The 22,905-nt window shown below is 39.4% G+C and overlaps 1 protein-coding gene across 2 annotated transcripts in view; it reads left to right on the top strand.

The window, feature by feature from the left end:
* LOC310721100 (inactive phospholipase D5) overlaps nt 1–21,758 on the top strand; it is a 50,316-nt gene extending 28,558 nt beyond the window's left edge. The window contains exons 3-11 of one of the 2 annotated variants that reach the window (XM_083532401.1): nt 3,384–3,561; nt 8,357–8,462; nt 9,105–9,232; nt 9,321–9,518; nt 18,117–18,253; nt 18,541–18,709; nt 19,846–19,936; nt 20,785–21,062; nt 21,249–21,758. In XM_083532401.1, the coding sequence (XP_083388527.1) occupies nt 3,384–3,561; nt 8,357–8,462; nt 9,105–9,232; nt 9,321–9,518; nt 18,117–18,253; nt 18,541–18,709; nt 19,846–19,936; nt 20,785–21,029 (1,252 nt within the window). In that variant the 3' untranslated portion in view covers nt 21,030–21,062; nt 21,249–21,758. Of the gene's footprint in view, nt 1–3,383; nt 3,562–8,356; nt 8,463–9,104; nt 9,233–9,320; nt 9,519–18,116; nt 18,254–18,540; nt 18,710–19,845; nt 19,937–20,784 lie in introns of both variants that reach the window. The other variant, XM_083532400.1, reaches the window with a different exon arrangement.
* The last annotated feature ends 1,147 nt before the right edge of the window (nt 21,759–22,905 follow it).

The raw sequence follows: 22,905 nt of genomic DNA, 5'->3' as shown, positions 1-22,905 counted from the left end.
GACTCTTTCAATGTTTGTTTACACCATTTCGGGAGATGACGGAGCGGCGGAATATCGACGCGGAAATCGAGATGAAGTCTCGGCTTGTGCATGTGTAATTGTATTAATTGCAGTTTGAGGGGGTAATTAGTTGCGAAATCCGATTTGGACTTAATGTTGTATTTAATGTTGCGGGAAAACTAACTCTGGGCAATTTTTCAGTTCGACTCGTTTCAGCCCCAGAAGAATTCATGGGGGAGCTTCTATAGGCGCAGCATAATGTATTCCAAAATATGGAGCGAGGAAAATCCCCTATAATGTGCTCCAGAGAAAAGGAGCTGAGTTATGGTTTGAGGAATTCGAGGAGAAGGTGAGGTTTAGAACACTTTAATGGCATAAAATAATTCAAAATCAACTTCCTTGAACACTAAATGTAACTAGCGTTTTGTTGTTTACTGAATAAAAATGAAATTATGTCAGTGTTCTGTATTGTTGAGAGATTTTTGATCCCACTCTTGATGTCACCCAAATGAGGATGGGTTCCCCTTTTGAGTCTGGTTCCTCTCAAGGTTTCTTCCTCATTACATCTAAGGGAGTTTTTCCTTGCCACATTCGCCACGGCTGCTCATCAGGGATAAATGCACACCGTTCACCTTCACTGTTGATTTCTGTAAAATCTGTTGTGAAAAGCGCTATAGAAATAAACTTGGCTTGACTTGACTATTGTATTATCATTTCATCTTGAAGGAACTGTTTGGTTGAATGTCAAATGATTGGATTTTTTTGATTATTTCAAGACTAACGTGTCATTTGATAGAACTATATGGACATTCTTTAAGTCAGGTACTGATTTTTGTTGAGGTGAGGAGGCCTGTGGTGATGTTCCAATTCATCCCTTACAGCTCTTTACACCCTTATGCATGGATTTGCTTTGTCTAGGAACTCGTCTGAACAATAAAGGAAGACGAGACGTCACAGGAATATCGGGAAATTTACAAGAGTGGAAGATTATTTGATCCCGACAGGACGATTCATTCGAGCTACGCATCGCGGTTTGATATTTTTACGGTTGTTCTGGTGCTGTCTCGCAGCTCTCAATTAAAATTAATGTCATATCACAGATGGGGCTCGGAAGTAATCAATAGCACACAGGAACGAAAAATAATGACCTGCTGCATTCGCTGTGTAAACACTCATTCTGTTTTCCTGGTGTCGTGCCACTTCTGCAGTGCGCTCAATCCGTCCAGGAGTGGAGGTGAAGATCAATGGCTGAATGTGCGTTGCTTTGTGGGTCTGAGGAATTTAAGATGCAGTTCGTCTTTTTGCGAGGAGGTTTTCTATATTTGTATGTTGTATGTATTTTATGTATTTAGTTACACCGATCAGAAATAACATTATGACATTATAACATTCTGACTGGTGATGTGAAGAACACTGATGATCTCTTCAATATGGCACCTGTTAGTGGGTGGATTTATTTATTAGGCAGCAAGTGAAACTTTTGTCCTCAAAGTTGATGTTAGAAACAGGAAAAATAGGCGAGCGTAAGGATTTAAGCGAGCGTAAGGATTTAACAAATTGTGATGTCTAGATGACTGAGTCAGAGCATCTCCAAAACTGCAGCTCTTGTGGGCTGTTCCTGGTCTGCAGTGGTCAGTGTCCATCAAAAGTGCTCCAAGGAAGGAACATTGGTGAACCGGCGACAGGCTCTTGATGCACATGGGGAGCGAAGGCTGGTCTGTGTGGTCCGATCCAACAGACGAGCTCCTGTAGCTCAAACTGCTGAAACAGTTAATTTTGTTAATAGAACAAGCTGTTTTTATGCCTGGTCGCTGTATGTACTTTATAAAAGCTAATTAGCATCTGTAGTCCCAGGCCAGATGTTAATATGCACCTTAAAATAGTTTAATAAAAATGCATTGGGACACCTGACGTTTCCAGCCATATGTGTTTCTTCCCTAAACTGTTACCACAAAGTTGGAGGGACACATCTGTATAGGGCATCTATGAATGCCATAGCCCTCACTTGAACTAAGGGATCCAAACCTGCACCTGGTAGATCTTAAATGACCTTCTATAGAGCTTTGACCTCAACCCTATTGAACACCTTTCCCCCTTATGAACCACTTGACATCAACTCCACAAAATCCTATAAGTCCAGTAAGCTTTAGGTGGAGCCTCTATGAATCATTTTGCTTCTCCAGGATCTAGATGAGATATTTTGGGAATTTGGAGGTTAAGTCAACACCCTGTCAAGTTCCTGAAATTGATGTTGAACAGTGTCTTGAAGTGTGGATGAGCAGGGAGCATTATTGTTTTGATAAAGACTATTAGGAACTATTGTTAGCATGAAGGGGTGTAACTTGGTCTGCAATGATGATTAGGTAGGTGGTATGTGTCTAAGTTACATCCATATTACTGTCAGGAGTCAGGTGTCAGGTACAATCCGATTAAACAAATGGTCCATATTGGAACTTTTGTATTATGTTTGAATAGTCTATAGTCCCAATTTCCAAAACTCTGATTTTGGACTTGAATTGGACTTGAAGTTCTCCAAAAGCGACTCTGATTTTGGACCAGAATTGGACTTAAAGTTCTCCAAAAGCGACGCCTACAGCAGATCCTGCTTGTCTCACTCTGTGATCACGTCCAAAATCAATGCAATCACCAACTATTGATCAAAAACACTGATTGCAAAAATTTGCCCACTTTTTCAGAATGAATGTTGACTGCCTACCACACAGACTCTGGAGAATTCAACCTGCACAGTGCAACAAATTGTGCCAATGAAAACTTCGATCAAATAGATTGAGGAGGATTTGTAGAATCAGCATTTCAATCTTGATGAGGCCAAAAACCTGACTAGCCAAGGCTCTAAAACATCAGCTAACTGACCCCATTATTGGTTTCGGGGGCAACCCTGCTCAAACGGATTGATTTGAGATGGATGCTCCAATGGATTAGCCAATTTATGGATTAATAAAAGCAGCTAGTTTTGCTAAACAGTGATATTTTTTTTTTTAATGTCCAGTCCATGTCTTCTGCTTTTTTATGTTTATTTGACAGTGGCGGATGTACCTGAAGTAACAATATTTACCCCTTGTTTTTTTTTATACCATTTCAACATGTTCATATCTGGATTTTCCACAGTTTCTGCAATGCTTAATAAATGTAATGTTATTAGAACAGCTAAAGTTCTTCACACTCTATAGATGTGTCTAGACATTCAGGCTTCCAGACATGGATTTTCAATGCTAGTCTAAGGTGAACTTTTAGTAATTTAGTCCGGTTTACTTTCCTTTTCATGGAATCATGTTTGGATAGCAATATCTGAAGAATTCTTTCTGAAATTTCGCAGTCACAGGTGTTGTGTTTACGCTGCTGTCGGTGCCTCCTGTGTACAGGGTGGTGCTTGTGGAAAATATCCCAGAAGACATCTCTATTTCTCACGAGGGTACAACCTCCCTGACTGCGGGACTTCACAGCCTTCTGGACCTGGCTCAGAAATCGGTCGAGATCGTGTCACCATGGTGGGATCTGAACTCCACCGAGCAGGACTCTCGATTTCCACAAGCCAAGCAGGTTGGTTTACAATTTACATTCATCATTTTAACGTATAATGATTGGTGATTATATATCAAACTGCTGCAAAAAAATGTTGACACAGAATCTTATCAGAGCAATGCGACAGCACTTTAGTCTTTTAGTCAGTTCTGCTATTACCAACTAACCAACCTGTACATCTGTATTACATTCTGAAACTTTATTATGAAATCTTTACTATGTCTATTAGGGGTGTAACGAAACACTAAATTTACCCTTCGGTATGTACCTCCATTTTTAAGGCATGGTTCGATTCAATTTCAGTATTTTTTTCAGGGGGGGTGCAAAGCATAAAATTGCTTGTGATTTTTTTTTTTTTTATTTAACTCCATTTATTATTAACATTGGTGAACATCAACAGTTTACATTTTAAAAACAACTTTAGATAAAATGCCTGCTTGGTTTAGATAAAACATAAAAATATAATCAAATTTATTCACATTTTTCTATCTATCTATCTATCTATTTATCTATCTATCTGTCTGTCTGTCTGTCTGTCTGTCTGTCTGTCTGTCTGTCTGTCTGTCTGTCTGTCAAGGGGCTAAAAATGTCTGGTAAATTTCCAGAAGCTTCCAATGGGAACTTCATCTGGGGAATTTTGGAAAATTCCAAGTTAAAAACTTACCAGGAATTTATGGGAATTTGTGTGCATTTACAGAAACATATGTCGATTGATGGGAATTTATTAGAAATAGGGGGAAATAGAAAGATTTGTTTGGTCATCAGCTGACAAACGAATACACTAATTGCTAAAATAAACTAACCAACACGCAGCACAGGGGAAGTTTTGAACATTAATGTATGTAATATTTATTAAATAAATGTAAAAAATGGCCAAAATTGACCTTTTTTTACTTTGTGTAGGGGGCGTGGCCTGAGTGCCCCTGAAATTGCATTCAAGCTGGCTGTTTTAACCCGAGATTTTTTTAAGTTCTTAAACTACATTTAAGTTATTGGCCAACCTGCAATTTTGTACATTTTCTTGTTTATTCCAATTAATTCCAATGGAACCTTTTCAGTCTTGAAAATTCCTTGAATTTTGCAACCCATGTGCTGATAAACCTTCTCTCCCTTCTCTCGAAGATCAAATGTTTCCCACAGAAGAAGCCCTGAAGTAGTATTCCAGTCCGAATCGCATTTCTCCCGACGACGAGCCTGTTTGCCGTGCTCATTAGAGAACAGAGCTGTAATGGATCCCCCTGTAGTTGTCTTGGCAGGCTGGAAAATAGCTAATCGCTCGAGCCGTGGAAGCAAAAAAGTTTCCTCGCAGCTTCGTTCCTGAATGCCGAATTTAGCTTCGGCGCCGAGATCTAATTTTGGGGAGCGGCGGTGATTTATCACTGTCATGCGATGCGTGGGAAAGTGTCTGAGCTTTAAAAACACGAACTGCTCATTATTTTCAGAGCTTCATTACACACAGTGCTGAATTTAAACTGAAACAACAGAAGGGTGTTGCTTCCAGGACAGATGAGTCACAGAAAAGCTGAGTGCGGTAAATCATACAAGGTTTATGATATAAAGAAGCTGATTATTTGGTATGCTACTTTACTTTGCAAGGAAAACATGAGGGGGACAAATCCCATCTCCCGTCTCCCCCATGTTCCCCCGTCTCCTCCTCTATTGAAATCATCTTTTTGGGGATGTGGGTAACTCAGTGGGTCTTTTTTGTGTGGGGGGCAATTTACATTTATCCCATTTTTAAAGAACCGAGCAGCTATGGAATTAAGGGCCTTGCTCAAGGGCCTGTAGTAGAGGCAGCTTGTTGTGGCTGGGATTTAACCTCATGACCTTCGGATCTAATGTTAGACCAATGCCTTAACTAATAAGGTACCACCTCCCCATCTCAAAGGTTGTAGGTTCTGCCAACTTTGGACCCCTTCTTGTTTTGGGTCCACTACATCATGGTTGGAGAAAGGTCAGGGTTCTTCTCTCTTCATTACCAAAAATCCTATTTTCTCCTACTGGATTTGGATTTGTCATCTGTTTAGATTTCCTGCTCGTGTTCGGCGTCTCGTGTTGTGTTAATTAGCTCATCCTCCTGTAGCTCAATTGCATTCTGGGACCAGTTTGATCATTCTGTGTTTGATTGCAATTTGGAGTGCCCCAATCTTACAAAAGAGACCAGAAAGAAAGTCTGGATGGTCTCTTCTCCTTTCCCAGCCAGGAACATGAACAGCACCTGATTTACAATGAATGAATTATGAAGCTATTCCTTCAGAAGATGAAAACAACCAAAACAAGAACCAAAAGTTTCCTAACTGTTGGGACGAGTAAACCTGACAAAACCTGACAAACAGAATTGTCACATTACTTCCTGTCTAACCAGGAGAATCGCTGAATCGTCAAGAAAAATGGCGTCCACCTCTCAATTGCCTCCATAAATGATAAGTAAATATAAGATATTTGACCTATATATAAGTTCAGAAAAGGTGCCCTTGCTAGCAATGCAAATGCTAGCAATGTGATGTTAACCGCTAACTTTTTATAGCGATAAGGAGCAGACAGCACTGACCACCAAATTAGCTTCATAATCGCTAAATACATAAATGTTTTTTTATATATATTTTTTGATGAGCGATATGTATCTGACCAGATGCTAATCTGAAATGATAGGATGATCATCTAAAGTGATTAGTTGATATTCCATAATTATCAAATGCTAATCTGAAATTATAGGATGGAATGCTAATATAAAATGATGGAATGCTAATCTGAAATAGTCAGATGCTAAATTGGAAGTGATCAGATGATATTGTAAAACGATCTGATACTAATCTAAAATAATAATAGGATGGAATGATAATCTGAAATGATTGGATGATATTCTAAAATGACTGAGTTATAATCTGAAATGATTGGATGATATTCTAAAATGATTGAGTTATAATCTGAAATGATTGGATGATATTCTAAAATGATAGGATAGAATGCTAATCTAAAATGATGGAATTTTAATCTAAAATGTTCGAATGATAATCGGAAATGATCAAGTTATAATCTAAAGTAATCAGATAATAATCTAAAATGATATGATGTAATGCTAATCTGAAATGCTCGGATACTAATTTGGAATGATCGGATGATGATTTGAAATAATCGGATGCTAATCTGAAAGTGATTGGATGCTAATCTGTAATGATCAAATGCTAATCTGAAAGTGATTGGATGCTAATCTGTAATGATCAAATGCTAATCTGAAAGTGATTGGATGCTAATATTAAATGCTAGGTTTCAGATATTAAAAGAGAAGCAATGCGCAATGCTTTTTTTTTTTTTTTTTTTCTACTGACCTTTTTTTTGGTAATAAACAAGCGAAACATATCAATCCTCTAGCGAATCTTCTTTGCTAGGTCAGGAATTGTGGGTACATGATTTATACTTGATAATATTTCAGTTTTCTGTTTATTACCTGCCCCTCGATCCCCAGTGCCTCGTTTTGCTTCTGTAAAAGCCCTGACCGTCCGTACTGTAGAGAAAGAGTACACAGATTTCTCATTTCCCTCAGGAAACGTTGACGTAAACTCCGCTTCTCACTGCACGAACACGAGATCGGGTCATTCCTAGTCTAGTGAATGAACACAAAGCGGATGCACTGAAATTGTCATGCGGTTGAGTGAAAGGTTTGTGCACCCCATACAAAGTGGGCATTGCAAGACTTTAGGGTTCAAAAGTCTTTTTGGATCATTACTAAGATAAATTCTTGTATTATTAAATGTGTGTTATCCAGGAGGTACAGCGCATGCAGGACGTTTTTGGAAACAAGTTGAGATTGAGATGGTTTGATTATGTGCAGAGGAGGGACATGGGGTATACGAGGTAGCGTCAAAATGTTTCGAGACTAGTTATGTAACACACCAAAAGATGGCAGCACTGGGCTGCACGCACAGTCACAGGGAGCACTGACCTCCATAAGTCAATGTGCCAAAAGACATCGTCCTGTGTACATTAAAAGCTGCTTCTCATACGAGAGTTTCTCGCCTGAAACAATGTGATCTCACTTCCGCCCCCACCCTACTCGCCAGATTTTGCTCCTGCGGATTTTACCTTCGTCCCTAAGACGAAATCCAGCTCAAAGGTCGCGGTTTTGACACTGTTGCGGAGATCCAGCATGAATCGCAGAAGGTGCTTGACACACTTCGAAAAGAAAAAAGAACACTGCACTGAGACTGTCTGTCTGTCTGTATGTCTATTGGCAACAGATGCTTCATGCTAGAAAAGAAGTATCTGTCTGTCTGTCTGTCTGTCTGTCTGTCTGTCTGTCTGTCTGTCTGTCTGTCTGTCCTTTATTTAGTGGCAGTAGATAAAGATTTTTAAATTTATAAAGAATTTTTTTATGAGGACATTTGCAGCTTGGCTGGTTCCTTAAACACATATTTATATTTAGTTCCGCATTCTCACTTTAATCCACCTCAAGTCTGCTGGTGTATAAGCACTACTACATCTATCTATCTATCTATCTATCTATCTATCTATCTATCTATCTATCTATCTATCTATCTATCTATCTATCTATCTATCTATCTATCTATTTATCTATTTATCTATCTATCTATCTATCTATCTATCTATTCATCCATCCATCCATCCATCCATCCATCCATCTATCCATCTATCTATCTATCCACCTATGTTCGAAAGATACAAAAATGTCTTAAATAAATGTTAAATAAGCCACAATAAATCTAAAGCACATGGACTCGGTTCTACAGTATGACATGGTTCCACACCTTTACTTTTCACTCATCCTCTGTTTTATGGTCGTTCTCGTCCGCAGGGTCGACTGTTACTCCATCGGCTATTGGGTCTGAAAGCTCAGCATGTTCAGCTGAAGATAGCCAGCAGCACGACGTCTCCAGAGCTCGATCTGCTCTCTCACTACGGTCAGGACATCATTTTTATATTATTCTTTTCACAAACTTGGTTTTTACCTTTCCTATATACTGTATATACACTTATATGGACAAAGGTTGGTGACACCTGACCATATGATTGGTATGTGGTTCTTTTTGAACATCCCATTACACATGAATTCTCATTTGCCCTTTTAATAACCTTCACTCTTCTGGGAAGATGTTCTACTAGATTTTTGAGAGTGCTCGTGGAGATGTCAGCAGTAGATCTTCCACTCCAACTAATGGAAAGCAGATCTTCATGAAACTCTTTTTGTGCACTTTTTTGTCATGCTGTGGCAGGTTTAATCTCCTAATTCAAATAAAGGGCGAATCTCATGCTAGCTCATCCAAAGACAATTGTACAATTGTAGGCCTCCAACTTTATCCTAGAGGAACCACATATGGGTGGAAAAGTAAGGTGTCCCAATACTTTGTATTCTGTAAAAGCTTTGTGGACTTTGTCCACTTTGTGCATTAATATTATTGCATGCACTTAAACAAAAAGTGCAACAGAAAAGCCAAACTAGCATAAACGCATAATTGCAAATTGGATTTGTTAGCCAGGCTAGTTAGTTTGCTACATGGAGATATCTCCATATATTAATCTAGCATGTATTTCACTTGATTTAGGTGCTGACGTGCGATACCTGAACATGACAGTCCTCACCAAAGGCCTCCTCCGTTCCTCCTTCTGGGTGGTGGACAGGAAACACGTGTACATCGGCAGCGCTGCAATGGACTGGAGATCTCTGTCTACGGTGACAGCAATTCTGTAGAAATAAACCAAACCGCGATTTATTCTATTAGTGCCTGTCATTTTGAACCTGTTCTCTCTGTGTGCGGCAGCTGAAGGAGCTCGGCATCATCGTTTATGAGTGCAAATGTTTGGCTGTAGACCTGCACAGGATCTTTAACCTTTACTGGCAGCTGGAGTACAAGGAGTTCGTTCCCACAATATGGAGCAAGAGGCTGAGTGCCCTCTACAGCAAGGAGGAACATTTCTCTTTTCACCTCAACGGCTCCCTGGCCAGAGCCTACTTCTCGGTGAGGGCTGTAGATTTCATGTTTCATGACAGACAGACAGACAGACAGACAGACAGACAGACAGACAGACAGACAGACAGACAGACAGACAGACAGACAGACAGACAGACCGACCGACCGACCAACTGACCAGGCATAACATTGACATTATAACATTATGAGCACGGAAGTAAATCTTAGTGGGTGGATATATTTATTAGGCTGCAAATGAACATTTTGTCCTCGAAGTTGATGTTTTAGAAGCAGGAAAAATGGTGAAGCGTAAGGATTTGAGAGAGTTTTCCAAATTTTACGTCTGAACGACTGGGTCAGAGCATCTCCCAAACTATAGCTCTTGTGGGCTGTTCCCGGTCTGCAGTGGTCAGTATCTATCAAAAGTGGTCCAAAGAAGGAACAGTGGTGAACCAGCGACAGGGTCATGGGCACCTGAGGCTCATTGATGCCCGTGGGGATCGAAGGCTGGTCCGTGTGGTCCGATCCAACAGACGAGCTCTGAAGAAATCGATGCTGTTAATGATCGAATTCAGGTCAGAACTGTTTTGGCAGCAAAAAGGGGGACCAACACAATATTAGACAGGTGGACATAATGTTATTTCTGATCGTAAAAAAAATAGCAGTTGTGGAATAAGGAAGTAAATGTAATTTGTTACTGTACTTAAGTAGTTTTTTTTACGTATCTGTACTGTACTAACTTCAGTACATTTCAAAGCCAAATATCTCACTTTTTATTGATCCACATTTTGTAAAATTCCTTTTTATTATTAAGTGGAAAAAACTTAAATTGCACAAAGCAAGTCACCAATCAGGGAAGAGCGCGCACTCTGTTTTGAACTAATGATAGACGCTTGGTGGTATTACCATAATCACCACAGTACAGGTCAGCGTCAATTCAACAGCAAGCAGAACAATCAGTGTTTGACTCATTATTATCATTCGGTTCATAGATCGGTGTGTTAAGAGTCTCTTCACATAAAACTGAGTTGATTAAGCAAAGATTCTTGTGACAAAAATTATAAGAACGTAATAGTCATAATACAACAATCAGCTACAACATTAAAACCACTGTGAGATGTAATGCAATTATAATGAATTATCTCATTTCAATGGCACCGATCATATATGATATACTCGGCACTTGACAAAACGTTCAAGATGTTGAATTTGCCTCAAAACTCAGTCCCCAAATTCCCAAACTCAGTCTGATCAAGTATCTGTAACAAGAGTCCAATTTACAGCGCATCTTAGAGGACTTAAAAGTCTTGGTGCCAGACACCCCAGCACACCTGGGATCTTTAGAATCTTGGGAAGTCCTGGCCTTAAACAACTCAGTTGTTTAAGTGGCACAAGGTACTTGATACTTGTGTACATTTGAAGGGGGCACTTTTTCTTGAGTAATATTTCACCTTGTGACATGGTTTGTGTCCTTCATCCACCACTGGTAGGTAGGTAAGGGTAGGGTAGGGTAGGGTAGGTAGGTAGGTAGGTAGGGGTAGGGTAGGTAGGTAGGTAGGTAGGTAGGTAGGTAGGTAGGTAGGTAGGTAGGTAGGTAGGTAGGTAGGTAGGGGTAGAGTAGGGTAGGTAGGTAGGTAGGTAGGTAGGTAGGTAGGTAAGGGTAGGGTAGGTAAGGGTAGGGTAGATAGATAGGTAGGGGTAGAGTAGGGTAGGAAGGTAGGTAGGTAAGGGTAGGGTAGGGTAGGTAGGTAGGTAGGTAGGTAAGGGTAGGGTAGGGTAGGGTAGGGTAGGTAGGTAGGTAGGGGTAGAGTAGGGTGGGGTAGAGTAGGGTAGGTAGGTAGGTAGGTAGGTAGGTAGGTAGGTAGGGGTAGGGAAGGGTAGGTAGGTAGGTAGGTAGGTAGGTAGGTAGGTAGGTAGGTAGGTAGGTAAGTAAGGGTAGGGTAGATAGGTAGGTAGGGGTAGAGTAGGGTAGGAAGGTAGGTGGGTAAGGGTAGGTAGGTAGGTAAGGGTAGGGTAGGTAGGTAGGTAGATAGGTAGGTAGGTAGGTAAGGGTAGGGTGGATAGGTTGGCAGAGGTGGCAAAAGTACACACATCCTTTACTTAAGTAGAAGTACAGATACTCATGTTTTAAAATACTCGGGTAAAAGTTAAAGTACTGATTATACCTTTTTTACTTAAGTGAAAGTAAAGAAATCTTGGCTCTGACATGTACTTAAGTGAAAAGTAGTTATTACTTCTACCTGTTCTAGCTGTTAACTGGACCTCACATCATATTAATATTTGATAGATAGATAGATAGATAGATAGATAGATAGATAGATAGATAGATAGATAGATAGATAGATAGATAGATAGATAGATAGATAGATAGATAGATAGATAGATAGAACTTTATTGTCATTGCATAGTACAGGTACACAGCAACGAAATGCAGTTTGGCATCTACCAGAAGTGCAAATAGTGCAGATTAATATGTATCATATTTACAGCATGTGATATGTATGTAAGCATATGTACAGTGATTAAATATAAAGGCTGTATCAGTGCAGAGATGCTTGGACATCATTAAGAGCCTTTGCTATGTTTCCACACGGACAGTTAATGAGGTGATACCGGAGAAACTGCACCTCTTCAAGTCAAGAAGCTTTTATATATATATAATCATAGACATTTTACAGATTTGAATGATGTATTGTTTTTATCTGTACGATCAATAAAGACAGTCATTTAAGTTCGTGTCGCCATTATGAGGGAAAAACTCACAAAACGCCACCTAGAGGGTAAATTTTGTTAAACATGGTGGATTTGGTGTTTGATTTGAGACTTGGCGCAGAAATAAAACAAAAGATTACTGATTAAAAATATATTTTGGTGAAGTTTATTTATTTTATATTTAAGTAAAGAAGGGACGTCGTGAATAAGTGTATGTTTTGCCAAAGGTTTTAATTTCGTCTCTTTTATATTTAGTTATTTATTTATGTATTTATATATTTTTTTAAATGGTAAAAACAGAAATGCGCGCTGAATTAATAGCGCGTTAATAACATTTAGTGCCGTTTACAATAATAAGAATTTTGACAGCCAAATATATAAATATAATAATACAAAACGAATTAAAAATGTTGTTACCTAATGAATGTATTCAGGCTGAAGATCCACATATAGAACACAAGCAGAGAAAAGATGATGATGATCATGAATGTGTCTGTTCTCAGTCATGTTCTCATCACTGACTCCCTCTGTCTCATCCACATTAACCCCAAACTTCTTACTGCCTTCTGCCTGCTGATTCTTATTTTCGTAAAGAGTGAGAGTCAGGACTTTATACACCAGCGGAGTAAAAAAGACGCGCAGTAACAGGAAATCGGTTGTTCGGCTGAAGTCGGCGCGCAGTGAAAATAAAAATTGTATATTTCACCAAATCAATGGATTAAAACTATAGTAACGAGCTGGTTTTGAAAATGTAAGAAGTAAAAAGTACAGATATTTGTGTAAAAATGTAATGAGTAAAAGTAAAAAGTTGTCTGGAAAATAAATAGTGGAGTAAAGTACTGATACCAGAAAAATCTACTTAAGTACAGTTTGTAGGGTAGGTAGGTAAGGGTAGGGTAGGTGGGTAGGGTAGGTAGGTAGGTAGGTAGGTAGGTAGGTAGGTAGGTAGGTAGGTAGGTAGGTAGGTAGGTAGGTAAGGGTAGGGTAGGTAGGGGTAGAGTAGGGTAGCAAGGTAGGTAGGTAAGGGTAGGGTAGGTAGGCAGGTAAGGGTAGGGTAGGTAGGTAGGTAGGTAGGTAGGTAGGTAGGTAGGTAGGTAGGTAGGTAGGTAGGTAGGTAGGTAGGTAGGTGGGTAGGTATGTAGGTAGGTAGGTAGGTAAGGGTAGGGTAGGTAGGTAGGTAGGTAGGTAGGTAGGTAGGTAGGTAGGTAGGTAGGTAGGTAGGTAAGGGTAGGTAGGTAAGGGTAGGTAGGTAGGTAGGTAGGTAGGTAGGTAGGTAGGTAGGTATGGGTAGGGTAGGTAAGTAGGTAGGTAGGTAAGGGTAGGTAAGTAGGTAGGTAGGTATGGGTAGGGTAGGTAAGTAGGTAGGTAGGTAAGGGTAGGTAAGTAGGTAGGTAGGTAAGGGTAGGGTAGGTAGGTAAGGATAGGGTAGGTAGGTAGGTAAGGGTAGGGTAGGTAGGTAGGTAAGGGTAGGGTAGGAAGGTAGGTAGGTAGGTAGGTAGGTAGGTAAGGGTAGGGTAGGTAAGTAGGTAGTTAGGTAGATAGGTAGGTAGGTAGGTAGGTAGGTAGGTAGGTAGGTAGGTAGGTAGGTAGGTAGGTAGGTAAGGGTAGGGTAGGTAGGTAGGTAGGTAGGTAGGTAGGTTGGTAGGTTGGTAGGTAGGTAAGGGTAGGTAAGTAGGTAGGTAAGGGTAGGGTAGGTAGGTAGGTAAGGGTAGGGTAGGTAGGTAGGTAAGGGTAGGGTAGGTAGGTAGGTAGGTAGGTAGGTAGGTAGGTAGGTAGGTAGGTAGGTAGGTAGGTATGGGTAGGGTAGGTAAGTAGGTAGGTAGGTAGGTAAGGGTAGGGTAGGTAGGTAGGTAAGGATAGGGTAGGTAGGTAGGTAGGTAGGTAGGTAGGTAGGTAGGTAGGTAGGTAGGTAAGGGTAGGGTAGGTAGTTAGGTAGGTAGGTAGGGAAGGGTAGGTAGGTAGGTAGGTAGGTAGGTAGGTAAGGGTAGGGTAGGGTAGGTAAGGGTAGGATAGGTAGGTAGGTAAGTAGGTAGGTAGGTAAGGGTTGGGTAGGTAAGGGTAGGGTAGGTACAGTGAGGAAAATAAGTATTTGAACACCCTGCTATTTTGCAAGTTCTCCCACTTAGAAATCATGGAGGGGTCTGAAATTGTTATCGTAGGTGCATGTCCACTGTGAGAGACATAATCTTAAAAAAAATCCAGAAATGACAATGTATGATCTTTTTAACTATTTATTTGTATGATACAGCTGCAAATAAGTATTTGAACACCTGAGAAAGTCAATGTTAATATTTGGTACAGTAGCCGTTGTTTGCAATTACAGAGGTCAAACGTTTCCTGTAGATTTTCACCAGGTTTAAACACACTGCAGGAGGGATTTTGGCCCACTCCTCCACACAGATCTTCTCTAGATCAGTCAGGTTTCTGGCCTGTCGCTGAGAAACACGAAGTTTGAGCTCCCTCCAAAGATTCTCTATTGGTTTTAGGTCTGGAGACTGACTAGGCCACGCCAGAACCTTGATATGCTTCTTACAGAGCCCCTCCTTGGTTATCCTGGCTGTGTGCTCCGGGTCATTGTCATGTTGGAAGACCCAGCCTCGACCCATCTTCAATGCTCTAACTGAGGGAAGCAGGTTGTTACCCAAAATCTCGCAATACATGGCCCCGATCATCCTCTCCTTAATACAGTGCAGTCACCCTGTCCCATGTGCAGAAAAACACCCCCAAAGCATGATGCTACCACCCCCATGCTTCACAGTAGGGATGGTGTTCTTGGGATGGTACTCATCAATCTTCTTCCTCCAAACACGTTTAGTGGAATTATGACCCAAAAGTTCTATTTTGGTCTCATCTGACCACATGACTTTCTCCCATGACTCCTCTGGATCATCCAAATGGTCATTGGCAAACTTAAGACGTGCCTGGACATGTGCTGGTTTAAGCAGGGGAACCTTCCGTGCCATGCATGATTTCAAACCATGACGTCTTAGTGTATTACCAACAGTAACCTTGGAAACGGTGGTCCCAGCTCTTTTCAGGTCATTGACCAGCTCCTCCCGTGTAGTTCTGGACTGATTTCTCACCTTCCTTAGGATCATTGAGACCCCACGAGGTGAGATCTTGCATGGAGCCCCAGTCCAAGGGAGATTGACAGTCATGTTTAGCTTCTTCCATTTTCTATTGATTGCTCCAACAGTGGACCTTTTTTCACCAAGCTGCTTGGCAATTTCCCCGTAGCCCTTTCCAGCCTTGTGGAGGTGTAAAATTTTGTCTCTAGTGTCTTTGGACAGCTCTTTGGTCTTGGCCATGTTAGTAGTTGGATTCTTACTGATTGTATGGGGTGGACAGGTGTCTTTATGCAGCTAACGACCTCAAACAGGTGCATCTAATTTAGGATAATAAATGTAGTGGAGGTGGACATTTTAAAGGCAGACTAACAGGTCTTTGAGGGTCAGAATTCTAGCTAATAGACAGGTGTTCAAATACTTATTTGCAGCTGTATCATACAAATAAATAGTTTAAAAATCATATATTGTGATTTCTGGATTTTTTTTTTTTAGATTATGTCTCTCACAGTGGACATGCACCTACGATGACAATTTCAGACCCCTCCATGATTTCTAAGTGGGAGAACTTGCAAAATAGCAGGGTGTTCAAATACTTATTTTCCTCACTGTAGGTAGGGTAGGTAGGTAGGTAGGTAAGGGTAGGGTAGGTAGGTAGGTAGGTAGGTAGGTAGGTAGGTAGGTAGGTAGGTAGGTAGGTAGGTAGGTAGGTAAGGGTAGGTAGGTAGGTAAGTAGGTAGGTAGGTAAGGGTAGGGTAGGTAGGTAGATAAGTAGGTAGGTAGGTAAGGGTAGGGTAGGTAGGTAGGTAAGGGTAGGGTAGGTAGGTAGGTAGGTATGGGTAGGAAGGTAAATAAATTTACAATATGGTTTTGGTGCAAATATTTCTATATTCTAAATGTTCTGGATAGATGGAGTCCAAGCAGTTTGTGACTAGGATGTGAGAAGGACGTAATGAAGATGTGTGCTCTATGTATGCATCCACTGTGTTGAAGGTGCTCAATGGCAGGTAGTGGGGTGTCACACAATGTGTTTTTATTCATAAATTTTTATTATGATGCTTTTGATAATGCAGCTGTAAAAGTCTCGAGGGAAAGATCAACTTTCTTAAGCCTTTTTTCAAAAGTATAGACTTTGTTGCACCCTCCTAAGCTGAAGTGTTCTGGTGCCAGGACAGATCCTGAGAGATGCGGACTCCCAGGAACTTAAAGCTGGAGACCCTCTCTCTTCATTCCACTGATGTTTCATTGATCCAGAACCATTGATGTAGACAGGAGAGTGTTTCTATACAGAATAGACACTAAATGTCCTAGTAGCTTTGTAACTAATAACTAAAGTAAGTCCTAGTAACTAAAAAACTGTGTATTGTGGCCAGTGTGTATTGACATTTACGTTAATGGCATTTGGACGACCCGTCACTGTTCAGCTGTAATTCGCTCTGGATAAAGGTGTCTGCCAAATGGCATAAATGCAAATGTATAAATAATAAATGTCTATTAAACATTTTTACGATTGATGTATTTGTAGAAGGCCATATGCACTGATCAACAAAACACGAAGAAGGTGAAGATTTGGTCCGAAATAAATCTCGCTCCTTCCTGATCGATGGCTTCTTATAAATTGCCAGAAAAAGAGCTGCGAGTGATATGATGTACTGTCCCGAAGAGCTTGCAGGCTGTAATCAATCTCAAGTTTGCAGCTACTCTGTCCCTGAGCAAGGACTCTTTTCAGAGAGATCTATTTGGACACTGAGAACTTCTCCATCTCTTCCAAAAAAAAAAAACGAATGACAAACTTTTTTATTTTTAGAGGATTCGGGGTTATAACTTTTTTCTAGTTTTTTAATTTTAAAGTGTTTCAGTGTTTTGTTTCTGATCTTGCAATCCAGTTCATCCTAGAGCAGAGCAGGATGTAGGTGCACTGACTGGGCAGGACATTCCATAAATAGATAGATAACACTCCAGACGACAGGCGACCGAAGTCGGTTCCAACGAGCCGCAGTCCAGACGGAAATGCATGATGTAATAATGAAGTATGAAATGGTAGCCATGTTGGTTTCTTGATTCCTTTCATCTCATTGAAATAAGTCTCCAAAACTTATCCCTGCTCCAGAACAACCCCAAACCATTACACTTCCACCTCCATGTTTGAATGTAAGGGTGAGGAGGTCCGCTAGGATCTTCCCTCTTGGTCTCCATCTTACACGAGTTCTTCTGTTAAAGACAAATTTTGACTCCTTCATTCACTGTCCAATTCTTGTTCGCTCCGGCTTTTACCGAGTTTGTTGCATAGAAACGAAAGGAACTTCTCAAAAACCAAAAACATCTGGCAGGCTCTAGCATGAAATGGCCTGCCCAGTCACAGCACCTAAATCTTATTGAACTTCTCTGGGATGCACGGGATCATAAAGAAATCTCCAACTAGTAAAGAACAAGAAGAGGCGTGCCAAAGTATTTCAGCTGAATGAAGAAAAGAAGAGAACAGGTATTCAAAAAGACAGAGCCAAACAAAAGGTTTGAAGAATGGAAACCACCCTCTTCAAAGAAACAAACAAACAAACAAACAAACGTTCTTTTAACCTTTAAAACTCTCAAAATCTGGCAAAAAGTTCTAAACTAGTCAAACGAACAGCACAAAGAAACAAAACGTAGCTTCTAAAGTCTTTAAACGCACCAATCAGGTGGCAGCAGCAATCAGCCTGCAGGAGCCAATCGGAGGACATTTCCTACAAATGACACAACAAATCAAACGCACAGAGAAATAAAACAACAGTAACGATGTAACAACGCGAAAGACAGGATTTTTTCCGTGCAAATGAATCAGAAGACGAAGTGCCTTGTTTATCGGAACAATGTTCTTGTTTTGTGCCAGAGCTCCCCGAATATCTTCCGTCCCAAAGACAGGACCACGGACATCGAAGCCATTTTCCGGGTCATCCAGGACGCCAAGCGCTTCATCTGCATCTCCATGACGGATTATCTGCCTCTCCTGAGCAGCACTTCACACACGTGAGTCCTGATCCCATTCCGTTTATATAGGGAGATATATATATATATATATATAAGAATAAGGATGCTAACCGAGAACTGATAAACTTCAGGACAAGCGATATCGTTATTAATACATCGTGTTAATGACGAATTAGAAGCTGCTGTTTGTCATTTTCCATCCCTGAATGATGTCATCAGGTTGACACGTTTATCAGTGTGGGCTCACGTAACAAAACCAGTGACACCAGTAATGCATTTTTTCCACCTCGTTTTCTTCAAGTTCCTTTCTTTCTGTTTCACTGCAGTAAGTACTGGTCGCGTATCGACGGCATGCTGCGCGAGGCTCTGGTCCTGAAAAACCTCCAAATCCGTCTGCTGATCAGTTGCCGAGAGCAAACGCACCCACTCACCTTCAACTTCCTGTGGTCCTTACAGAACCTGTGCATTCAGATCTCCAACTGCTCCATGGAGGCCGTGTGTATAAACTCCAACACATTTCACTTTTTCACAAGTTTTATAGGCAAAAGTCTGATTTGTGAACATCCAGTTTCACATGTAGTCTGAATTTACTCTCATAATGTTCCAACCGAGATTTCTTTCTTTCTTTCTTTCTTTCTTTCTTTCTTTCTTTCTTTCTTTCTTTCTTTCTTTCTTTCTTTCTTTTTCTTTCTTTCTTTCTTTCTTTCTTTCTTTCTTTCTTTCTTTCCCACTCTCTTTCTTTCTTTCTTTCTTTCTTTCTTTCTTTCTTTCTTTCTTTCTTTCTTTCTTTCTTTCTTTCTTTCTTTCTTTCTTTCTCACTTTCTTTCTTTCCCACTTTCTCTTTCTTTCTTTCTTTCTTTCTTTCTTTCTTTCTTTCTTTCTTTCTTTCTTTCTTTCTTTTTTCTCACTTTCTTTCTTTTTTTTCTTTCTTTCTTACTTTTTCTTTATTTTTTCCTTCTTTTTTCTTTTTCTTTCTTTCTTTCTTTCTTTCTTTCTTTCTTTCTTTCTTTCTTTTTTTCTTTCTTTCTTTCTACTTTTTTTTTTCTTTCGTGTCAATCAAAACATAAAATGGTTTGCAAAAGGAATAATTGATCCTAATATTAAATACTATTCTGACATCTAGTGGACTTTATCTGTAAGTGCAAGTTCTAGTTTTCCTATTTATTTTCCGATTTTAAATAAAATGGGGTATATTACTGCAGTTGAAGTGTTTAATAGAATTCAATCAATATTTCTACAATGTTCCACTAGATTTTGTGTAGATCTTTTGAGGTTCATTCAGATACAAGGGTGTTAGTAAAGTCAGGAACTGATGGAGGTGAGATGAGGAGGCCTGGGGTGCAGTTCCAGTTCAAATTCCTAAAGGTGTTTAATAGTGTCAATCACTTTCTTTCTTTATTTTTCTTTCTTTCTTTCTTTCTTTCTTTCTTTCTTTCTTTCTTTCTTTCTTTCTTTCTTTCTTTCTTTGAAGTCTTTCTTTCTTTCTTTCTTTCTTTCTTTCTTTCTTTCTTTCTTTCTTTCTTTCTTTCTTTCTTTGAAGTGAAGGGAAAATGTCCTGCTCAGTTTGGAGAAAAAACACGTAATATGTCTGTTCATGTAGTGTATATTGATGGTGTTTATGGTCTGTGCAGAAGTTCTTCAGTCCTCGGGTGCGAGACGACGGCTCTCCTCAAGACGTCCACCATCACAGATACGTGGTGACCGATAACTCCGTGTATATAGGTAATTCTTATAAAACATTGAATCTTCATTTCATTTCTGACGATCTAGTAGATTGCAGGGCCGGGGTGGGCCGGCGGTGGGCCGGGGTGGGCCGGGGAAATATTATAATAATTAATATTAATATTTGATTAATTGATTTGATTAATATTTTTATTATTACTATATTATTATTAATAAAAATGATATTATTAATAACTTCCCGTGGGCTCACCACCTGCAGGAGGGACCGTAAGGGACGGTGCTTTGAGGATTGGGCAGCAGTCGGAGGTGGGGGCCTGCTTAGACTGCTGCCCCCGCAACCCGAATTACGGATAAGCGGGAGAAAATGAATGAATGAATGAATGAATATTATTAATAATATATATTGGAAATATTTTTACTTTTGAGGCAAAAATCCATTTCAAGCATCATTATTACATCTTTCTTTTCTTTTTTTTCCCAGATACATATGAGAATGTAAAACTAGTAAATTCTTTTAACATTTTAATTTTTTTAATGAAATGTAAAAGGCAAAAATTTTGCTTAAATAACATTAAAATTAACTAATTCCTAAAAAAAAAAAAAAAAAAAAAGAATAATAAATAAATACATAAATTAATTAATTAATTAATAAGTAAATAATTAAGTATAAAAAAATACATATATATATATATATAATTTTTTTTATTTTTTATTTTTAATTTTTTTAAAAAATTTTTTATTTTAATACCCGGGTTCCTGAAAGTGATTCTAAATTGTGCTTGATGAATCCAGTCTCAAGTGTATTTTTGTGTGTGTGTGTGTGTGTGTGTGTGTGTGTGTGTGTGTGTGTGTGTGTGTGTGTGTATGTGTGTGTGTGTGTGTGTCAGGGAATCTGGACTGGGTGGGGAACGAGTTTGTGTATAATGCAGGAGCCGGCCTGGTGGTCAGTGAGCCGGGGAGAAGCTCCACGCTGACCGGGAGACTGAGAGCGGTGTTTGATAGAGACTGGCGCTCGACGTACGCTAAACCGCTGCAACCCAACAAGATTCCCACCTGCAGCTGGAGCACCGCTGGGGTCAAAGGTCACACAGGTCACACAGAGGACACGGCGGGTCCGAACGCCTCTCTGTAAGATAAGGGCAGGAAGCACCGACTGTGGACTTCTGTACAGTATTTATTATTTATTCTCAAATATATTCTAAAATATTTTATTATCATTATTATTTATAATTCATCCCGCACACGTTTTGTAATGAACATGACACGTTTTTCTTCACGCCTCCTTTTGAAACCTGCCTCGTTTTATATTTGATATTTGATATTTTTTACCTTTAAATTCGTCGCGGCGCAGACCAGCAGGGGGAGCACCTGAGAATGTACGGTCGCCATGACGACGAGAAGACCTCATAAATCCCTTTGTGTAGAAACAGTAACAACGGAAATTGTTTACTTATTCTTTCGTTTATTTCTTTCTCTGTTTATTTTCTATGACGCTTTTAACAAGCCTGGACGCTGTCCCCAATCAGCAGCGTGTCTGTTTGTTTGTTTGTTTGTTTGTTTGTTTGTTTATCTGTGCCTTTCTTTCTTCATTATTTACCAGCTGTTTCTATTTTTTACTTTTTTACTGATCGTTTTATTTGTTTTTGGTTCCAAACTTCATTCAGTTAGGTATCTTTTTTTCTTTCTTTCTTTTTTTCTTTCTTTCTTTCTTGATTTATTTTCAGATCGTTTCTTTTACTTAATTTTTTCTTTTTTCACCTATATTTCTTTCTTTCTTTCTTTCTTTCTTTTTTCTTTCTTTCTTTCTTTCTTTCTTTCTTTCTTTCTTTCTTTCTTTCTTTCTTTCTTTCTTTCTTTATTTTTTTTTCTTTTCACCTCCTTTTCTTTTATCTTTCCTTCTTTCTCTTCCCCTTTTTTTTCTTTCTTTCTTTCTTTCTTTCTTTCTTTCTTTCTTTCTTTCTTTCTTTCTTTCTTTCTTTCCTTCTTTCTTTTTTTTTTTTTTTTTTCACCTCCTTTTCTTTAATCTTTCTTTCTCTGCACCTTTTTTTCTTTCTTTCTTTCTTTCTTTTTTTTCTTTCTTTCTTTCTTTCTTTCTTTCTTTCTTTCTTTCTTTCTTTTTTTCTTTCTTTCTTTTTTTCTTTCTTTATACTTTTTAATGTTAATTGATTTATTTGTCCATTTTTTTATTAAAAAAAACCCATATACAATAATTATTTAAAATAAGCAATTAAATATTAAAATAATTATTTGTTTAATACCCATCTGACTGTTTGTTTATTAATATTTGTTTGACTTTTTTGTTTTTTTGTTTATTTTTTTCACTGTCATTTCTATCATATACTCATTTGTTATTGATTTATTGGTCGATATTTTCTCGTTTGTGGATTTTTGTTTGTTCATTTATGTTTGTGTTTGTTTGTTCGGCTGGTTGGTTGTGTATGAATTCTTTTGCGTACTTGTCATTTGCATAGCCACGCCCCTTTCCCTGATGCATCACTGTACTGTACCTCGCTCGTACGTGAGCTGGGATTTTTACTGCAGACGTCTGAAAGACGAGACGCTCCTCAGCGTCCGAACGTAGCACACGCAGCAGCTCGGTTTTACACAACCGACACGTTTCAGACGCTTTCAGATCCGCCTTCAGCCACGTGATTATTGTTATTGCTTTTACGACACACGTTTCTATGTTAGAACCGGGACAGAGGCCGTATATTTTTCTATCCACGACGTCGTTCTTCATCGCAACCACTTTGCCATATTTGATTTGTAAACAGAAATTTGATGTTTTTCTACACCAACACTTAAACTCAAACTGTACAGTGTTTAAAAGCGTGTCTGCAGCACAAACCAAAGCCTGGAGGCGAGTGCTGTGATTGACGTCTTTATCCTGAATGTATCTTATTTAGAGCATGAAGCGAAATACGCTGTTGTGCGTGCACTTACGGAGGTGCCAATACTTTTGCCTCACACTGTTATCCAGCCTTGTTATTTCAGTGAATTCCAGGTGC

The sequence above is a fragment of the Silurus aristotelis genome (assembly GCF_946808225.1).
Source record: "Silurus aristotelis genome assembly, chromosome: 27".
In the NCBI taxonomy this organism is placed as follows: Eukaryota; Metazoa; Chordata; class Actinopteri; order Siluriformes; family Siluridae; genus Silurus; species Silurus aristotelis.
Note: the sequence above shows the minus strand (reverse complement) of the source record. Positions and strands in the feature narration are given on the sequence as shown.